The sequence below is a fragment of the Miscanthus floridulus genome, chromosome 2 (genome assembly GCF_019320115.1).
Source record: "Miscanthus floridulus cultivar M001 chromosome 2, ASM1932011v1, whole genome shotgun sequence".
Taxonomy (NCBI): domain Eukaryota; kingdom Viridiplantae; phylum Streptophyta; class Magnoliopsida; order Poales; family Poaceae; genus Miscanthus; species Miscanthus floridulus.
Window position 1 is genome coordinate 151,923,560 of NC_089581.1, and position 8,121 is coordinate 151,931,680.

General features: G+C 49.4%; 1 protein-coding gene across 1 annotated transcript; it reads right to left on the bottom strand.

Moving 5' to 3' along the window:
* Positions 1-6,292: 6,292 nt before the first annotated feature.
* Positions 6,293-7,179, bottom strand: LOC136537267 (uncharacterized). Its single transcript, XM_066529301.1, has 2 exons — positions 6,790-7,179; positions 6,293-6,739 (listed from the first exon to the last, which is right to left on the bottom strand). Exons 1-2 carry the CDS (start codon positions 7,177-7,179, stop codon positions 6,293-6,295), a joined length of 837 nt encoding a protein of 278 aa, XP_066385398.1.
* Between the last annotated feature and the right edge of the window lie 942 nt (positions 7,180-8,121).

Below are 8,121 nucleotides of genomic sequence, written 5' to 3' on the forward strand. Positions count from 1 at the left end.
AAGTTCACTTTAGCACATAGCGGAGCTCCCGTCACTCTCGACCCTTCTGACCAAAGTCTGACCAGGACGTCTTGTATCCCCCCATCTTTCTCCTTCTCGTTTGTAACCCCACTGCAAAATTCGAGCACCTGGGCTCAGGAATAAAGTCACCGACCGACTCAAACTAGACGTAGGGCACGTTGCCCGAACCAGTATAAACCCTATGTCATTGAGTGCTAGGCCACCTCCGATCACAACGTACGGCAAAACTATAAATATTTACGTGTTGGTCACTTTCTGCACCAACAGCATGACTTGTAGCAAAAGGCTTTATACAAAGAGAATGAATAGATTACGCTAAGAGTTTTCTCTCTAGTCTCATGCAAGGATTCTTTTAGAATCATAATGGTGTTACTGGCACATTACGATTTAGAGTTACATCATATAAATGTAAAGACAGCATTCCTCAATGAGGATTTGTATGAAAACGTTTACATGGCACAACCGAAAGGTTTTATCGTGGAAGAAAAAGAACGTATAAGATGCCGCCTGTAGAAATCCATTTATAGGTTAAAACATATCTCTAGACAGTAATATTTGAAGTTGATGAGACGATAAGAAAGTTTGGGTTTTAAAAAATGAGAAGGACAATAGCGTTTATGCGAAGTTCAAGAATGGAAAATTCACTTTTCACATCCCGTGAATAGATGACATTCTACTCACTAGTAGTGATGTTAATCTGTCATTGGAGAAGAAGAAGTTTTATCCTCAAGTTTCAGTGTGAATGATCTTGATGAAGCGTCATTGATTCTAGGAATCAAAATTCACCGAGATAGAAGAAAATGGGGTATTAAGACTACCGCAAAGGCATACTTAGAAAAGATTCTAAAGAAATAAAGTATGCATGCGAGTAAACCTACGCCGACTCCTATAGTCAAGGGTAATAGTTTTGAGGACTTTAAGTGTTCTAGGAAACCGATATGAGATCGATCAAATGAACATGGTTTCCATATGCTTCAGCTGTTGGAAGCTCGATGAGTGTATAAGTACAAGTAAGAACTTACCCTGGACGTAGTTTATATATCCAGGATATTTTACCAGAAGTCTAGTTCAGATATAGATCACTGGAATAGAGTTGAGAATGTCTTGCAATTTTGCAATGTATCATAGGCCTCATGCTGAGTAAGAAAGAATAAGTTCTCTACAGTAGTTGAGGGTACAAAAGTTAAGTCTTGGCGAGATGTGTAGTGAAATCCACAGCAGTTGCTAACACTCACAGTTGAAGTATTATTATGAAAAAGCTCCAAAGAAACAGTTGTGGTATCATTAGTGATGCATACCATAGTATAGCTTTGTCATGAGGCTTAAGGAATAGGCAAAATGAGGTTAAGGGAATTTATACCCAGGATTTAATAATGGTAGACAACATCAATAACCATTTAAAGTAAGTTAACTCCTAAGACAACAAGTCAGGTGTGCTGCCAAACACATTGACACTAAGGTATATATGTTGTAAAGGAGAAAATCTAGAATCATTTTAAAGCATTGAGCACATAGGTACCGAGTAAGTACTTGCGGATTGCCTTACCAAAGGCTTACCTACCCAGTAGTGTTCAGAGAACACACAATCGACATGGGGTTATGAAAAAACCATTGATTTCTAGATACTAAGGGCCTAGTTGAGTATCTGTTTCAAAACAGAGAGGTGTGTTATAGCTGTTTAATCTAATGGTAACTGACCGTGGCGATGAGATACGCTGTATGCACTGATCTGTGATGGAATGGGAAAAGAAAAAGGAAGTTAAGTTTAAGTCATAAGGTGAGATCAAGGGGGACAATGTTAGATTGATCTCCACCAATTGGCCCAGCCCTTGATCCGTGCCCTAATGTGGGGCGCTCAACCTTTCTACTGGCTGATGGGCCCCCATTGTGCAGCGCCATAAAAGGACGGTGGGGACTGGGCCACAAGTCACGAGGTTAACCGGTAGCCGCCAGTCCCACCCCAAAGTTTTTAACCCTAGTCCGATCTAAAGGGACGCTGTGAGCGACGGGAAGCGCCATCGCCTTCGACCGCCGTCACTGCACCGCACCTACACTGCTGCGACACCGGCGGCCACGTCACTGCGGCGCCATAGGCCGCAACTGTCTTAGGGCAAGATATATCACCAAATTTTTCCATCTAAGTCAAGTTTTATCTCCTGATCTACGATTCTAGAGGTTATATGATCTATCATAGGCTTGTTACAGATTTCACTTGGTCTCGATCTCACTCAACTTTGAAGTCCTTGTATGTACGCCATCGCGAGACCTATTCTCAAGCTTGTCAGGCTAGATACCGTCCTAATTTGGGGGTGTGCTTCCTGATAACATAATCTACTCCTCCATCTTGCTCGAATCTGGGAAAAGGCAGGCCCCACAAGTTGCGAGCACTTCCCTGGTCAAAATCCTTTTCGGCATCGCTTTCTAGGAGGAGCTGCCGGAGGAGCCGCAAAAAGGCGCTTACTTATTACTGATTTATTTAACTGGCTAACCCAGGGCAGACACAGCTGTTTTGATGATTAAACAAACAGGCCTTGTGTCTGGGCAAGTGAGACGCATGGGATGCACCCACCCACGACCCCGCGTGGCCCAGGTTCGATCGATCCCAACCCAACGCAGCCAGGATACGGTGAACTGGAGCAGGCAAAACGACCGGGATGAGCAGGCAGACTGCATGACGACTAGTCCTTCCCACGACGGAGACACGGCCGAGTCAAAAATCCTTCCCGGCCGGAGTCGGCACGATGCGAACATCCACCTGCACCCCGCACGCATGCGCCGACCGCTGGGGTTGTTCCTGTCGGCACGGTGCCGCAGCCGACGGACGGGCCAAGAGGCCAGAAGCATGAGAACACGCGGGCTTGTCCCCGTGAAAACGCGAAAAACGTTGCGCCTGCGCGCGGCGCCGGGCGGAGTGGCGGACGCCGGACGGACCGCCCACGGCGTCGGCGTGAGCGAGGGGAGTGGATGGACGTGGACCAGACAGCGTGAGCAAGCGACGCTGTGGCCGGAACCGAATGGAATGGCTGGACTGGATGGATGCATGAGCAGCCCCCGCCCAGGACTGTCGCGGCGGGGTGTCATGGGATGGCGCGACACCGGCGGGCAGCGCAACGTGGGGGTGGGGGAGGCCAGTCTCGACTAGGCGCGCCCGGCGGCCCGACACCACGGGGCCCAGGTGCCGGCCGCGCGGCCGAAGCCCCGAGAGAACCTCCGGCCGCGGGCAGTGTCGCGATATCACGAGGTCATGCATGCATCCCCTCTGTGGTGCAGTTGCCCACCCCGCCAGTGGCCTTCCCGCCCGGCCTTTTGGCTCACCGCCCAGTCGTTGTCGTGCCAGTTTTGGCGCCGGCGCGACGGTGCTGAGCTGACTGACCGACGCCGAGACGGCATGCGCGGCCGGGGGCCGCGACCGCGCGCGCCGTGGCGAATCCGGGCGTCACGCGGGCCACGAAACCAGGTTGCTTCGGTGGATGGAGCACCTGATTTTTATTAGTGACCCCCCTACACTACACACGTCGAGTTAGCGTATGGAAAAGGTACGTAGATGCTGCCATCACGTGGGGAGCTCAAAATGAAGCTGAAAGCAAGATCCCTCTCAGGATGAGTTTGGGGCCTTGGCGCGGCTGGCTGTCTCCACTCCACCCATGCTCTGATAACGATGCGCAAACTGTCACCATCGGCGCCGCAAAAAAATACACTTGCTTGTCGATTACTTTACCGAGTGACTGACTCTTCGGGGAGGGAGGGAGGAAGAGACGGTCCTGTCACTTATTCATTTCTTCCACTCGGCAGTAAGGTCACATGGCCGCACAGTTTTACCAAAGGGCCGTGACCACCGGTTCGCAACGCATAAAAAATGAGATGCCGACTTTTCACTTACTCTGTTACTCACGGTTATCCGTCAGTTCAGCGAGCTCCGACACTGACTGTAGAACAATCTTTGGTGTTTTATACGTTGACAAGTTTTACAAGAGAGGTATTTACTGTTAAAACAACGAGAAGATCCACTCCGCAGATTTGCTCAAGTTGTTAATACGAACTGATCCTGAATTCCTGAGCATCTGGGATTGGGAACACTGAGGCATGCTCGAAGCAGGGTGTGCCGTGTGCGGAAGCATGTAGGTCTAGAACACATTGGCAAGATCTAGGCAGGGATTGATAGTTTTATGCCACTATGTCTATACCAGAATGCCAGAGCAGCCGACATCTCTCGCGCACCGTCACCTGTGATGCAGTCCGTTCCGGTCTAGAGAGCGCGTGCGGCGGGCGGCATCCACCCGCGCGGCGCAGGTTGGCACTTCAGCTGGACCGCAGCAGGGTCCGTGATCCGTGAACCCTGTGACGGCCGACCTTTTTTGCGGGAGGGGCTGCGCATAGGCTGGCGGCCAAAAAGGCCCGGGTGGGGGGCAACTTGGCAAACCAATCGAACGGGGCTGTTAGGGGAGGTGCAGGGTGAGATGCACGCACCGGCCGGCCAGCCGCAAAGGCCCCCGGTCCCGCGCTGCTTCCCGCCTGCCTCGCCTTCACGCATCATCAGCCCGCAACCATCGTGTTTTTATTAGTAGCCGTCCGTGGCATCTGAGTCGTCGCTTTGCCCGATAAATCACACAGGTCATGTCAGACATTTCGATGCAGCAATTAGGCTAGGCTTGTCACACTGGGTCCCGGGAACATGCTAGTAGTATTGGTGTACGAAGATTTTTTTTTGGTCCCTTTTCTTTCTTTCTTTTTGATTGGGATCCTCCAGCTCGCAGTGGATTGCTCATCAGTCGGTATGGCATCCGACGACGTATTACGCCATGCCTGAATGAGCTCCATCGTTTGGTTGGTTTTTTAAAAGCCTCCAGGTCGGCGCCTTTTGTGACGGTGTCTGTCACGGTCAGACTAAAGATATTTCTGCGCGCCATGGTATGTGGTCTATGCAGATAGAGATGATACCGGGTCGGCCATGTTGTGATGCTGTACGCATCAACTTGATCGTTTTTAAGTAGTCTGATGATAGCACAGTTCGCACATCTATGTACTCGTCGACTATAATGAAGGGTGGAAAGACTTAACTGCTCCAAGTTGACGAAATGCAAAGTCTGCAATCGAAAAATACAAAGGGAAAGGGTAACGCAGTAGCAGCTCTTTCTCCAACGCACATCGTAACGGGAAAAAAAAACGAACATCAGCGGAATGCCTGAATGCGTTGGATTCGTCGAGCATCCGGTACACCGGCCGGGCGGCCAACCAATGAGAAGTTGGTTTTCAGTTATGTTCTTTTTTTGTGTGTAAACAATTGGTTTTCAGTTATCATGGACGGTGCTCGCCATGCTGCATATTCAGTGAACTTGCTGTTTATCTGTTCCAAAATTATAAGTAGTTCTCGATTTTTTTCGATACCTAGCAAAAATTATGCATCTAGATATAGTGGTGGAAGTGTGGAACAGAGAGAGTATTAGACTAACAAGAGCAAGAATTGTTTCCAAAGTCAACCATGGGGATCAGATATAAGTAGAGCTGCAGCAGCAGTGTTTCAACACACTCAAGTAAAAAGAGGGTCAGAAATCACAGTTTCGTTTCATGAAACCATCTAGCCTCAAATGTCAATTTCAACAGGTTTCATAGTCCTCAAAACATAGCGTACCAAGTTTTATCTAGATAAAACTCATTCCTTTTATCTATTTTTTTTTGCCATGTCACCTTTTTTATAAACATATATCACCACTTTTATCTATGTGGCATTTTATTTAATAAGATTAAAACCCCTATAAAACTTTATTGTAACAATGGCCTAAGGATCGCTGAAGATGAGTTCTTACATCTTATGTTGGATGGAAAGGTGGAGAGGACGGGTGGGAAATAGGGAGCAAGACTTGACCCGAACAAGTAATAGGAAGACGGGTGCCATTACCCACGATTATGTTGGAATTGGAAGGAAGAGAGGAGCTGATGGAGTAGAGATTACCGAAAGATGACGAAGATGCGAAGACTCGTCCGAGTCCATGTACCAATTTGCAGTCGGGCTACTGTAGCGTCATCGTGTTGAAAACGTTGGCCAGGGCGGCCTGGTTCCCAGGACGCTGTCGGGTCAAGGGCGCAGTGGAGGCCGTAGGCACCATGATCGTAGGGGTAGGTGTCCGTAGGGGTAGCCGGGCTGAGGAGCCGTAGCAAGGTGCGCCTATGCAACACCCGGAAACGGTGGCGGCGGACGAAATTGTTGTCAGAACGGACCTCCGCCCAGGCGAGCGCCCAGAATACCCTGTCCTGGCATAGGCCACATCTGAAATCAGCCACTCCATGGGTTGGACCATGGACGAGGAGCACGCCAGGTGTTGTTACCCCCGTCCCCCGTCCCTTGACCCTTGACCTTGCCGCGCCACCAAGTACGAGCCGGAGGATGAGAGGCCGGCGATGTTGGAGTGGCAGCGAATGCTGCAGCCGCCGGCACAGGAGCGCGAGGAGGCGATGGGGCGCCTTTGGGCGCGGTGAATGCGGTGGCCGAGGTGTACGCCAGGAGCTCGAACTCGTCTATGGCAAGCAGGGACTGGGCCTCGAGGAACAAGGGTAGCGGAGTCTTCGTCTTCTGGATGGAGGCCATGCCGCGGAGTGGTTCGTTGACACCATGGAGGAGGGCAAGCAGCAGCATGGAGTCGTTGACGGGCTGCTCCAGATCAGCGAGCCCGTCAACGAGGTACTTAAGCCGCTGGGTGAACTCGAGCACCGATAAATCGCCCTAGGACAAGACACGAAATTTGGCCTCAAGAGTGTCATGGCGTGAGATGCCTTGTTGTCGAGGAAGAGGTTGTCCGTCTTGGCCCAGATGGTGCGAGCAGAGGCACCGGTCTCCATGATCAAGCGCATCATGCGAGGTGACGATGAAGAGTAGATCATGGAGCGGATGGAGCAGTCGATCGCCAACCATGAAGCATCAGGATCTTCCGGAGCTGGTGTGCCATCGATGTGAGATAGCGCACTGAACTTGCCGACGAGGGTGAGGAAGAGTTCACGCCAGGTTGAATAGTTGGGTGGATCAAGTTCTAGGGCGAAAGGAATGTGGGTTTTGATGTTGATAGTAGCGAGCGCCGAAGCGAGGCTCGGGGGAGGGGGAGGGGGAAGACCAGCGACAATGGCTGCGGCCAGAGCAGGGGTAGCCTGGGCATCATCGTCGGCCATGGATGGAAGGAGAGGGAAGGGGCGTCGCGATGGAGAGGAGGTGGCAGGTAGGAGAAGGGTCACCTAGCTGATACCATGATAGACGAATAATCACTGCTATTCCATTGATTGATCAAGAGTTTATAAAAGAAATTACATGACTTTTTAACTGCCGAGACTCTTCATTCTAGACTATATAAATTCTAGTCTAGCTATTCACATTCTAATACTTAGGACCTGAGTGCAAGTTGAACAATCCAATATTTTCGCCGTCGCTCATTTTGAACTTTGTAATTATAAGTATTTAACCTAGCCTGATTACGACATCAGCTTTAAATAACACACACGTGGAAACTTACTCGACAAGTTCGTTGTACTGTGCAATTGTGGAACACCAGATTGAAAAGAACACGTCCACCTCAGGCTTACAAGGATGGGTTTCCGCATGCGACCAGCCTAAGTAGTTCATTAGTACTGATGACAAATAGATTAGGATTGATTTGTTCATTGGTTCACCAAAAAACAAGTCACTAAAAAAAACATTGTCCTCTGTCGCATAGTGGTATCCTAAACAGTCGGTCACTTATTATTTAGGCATTATTTTGCCTAAACGGCCACTTAGACCGGTTAAACGGTCGATTAAACGAAAATGGTGAATCACTGTGTAACGTTTAAATGATGTATAAAAGGCTAAACGACCGTTTAGGTAAAAGTGTCTATCGCATTGTTACAATCTTACACCACTGTAGATTAAGGTAGTGGATTGATCAAGGTCGTTTATAACCGGAATGAAACAAAATCTCTCTTTTTTAAAAAAATTAAGGTAGTGGACGACTCACTTTTGCAGCGCGACCAATGAGCGTTAGTCTTTCCATTTCCAGTGCCGACACACCCTGGTGCTTTTTTACCGTGTAAAGTTTGCATGTGACGTACACTCCTAACAAGGCAACGAGGATTGAAGCA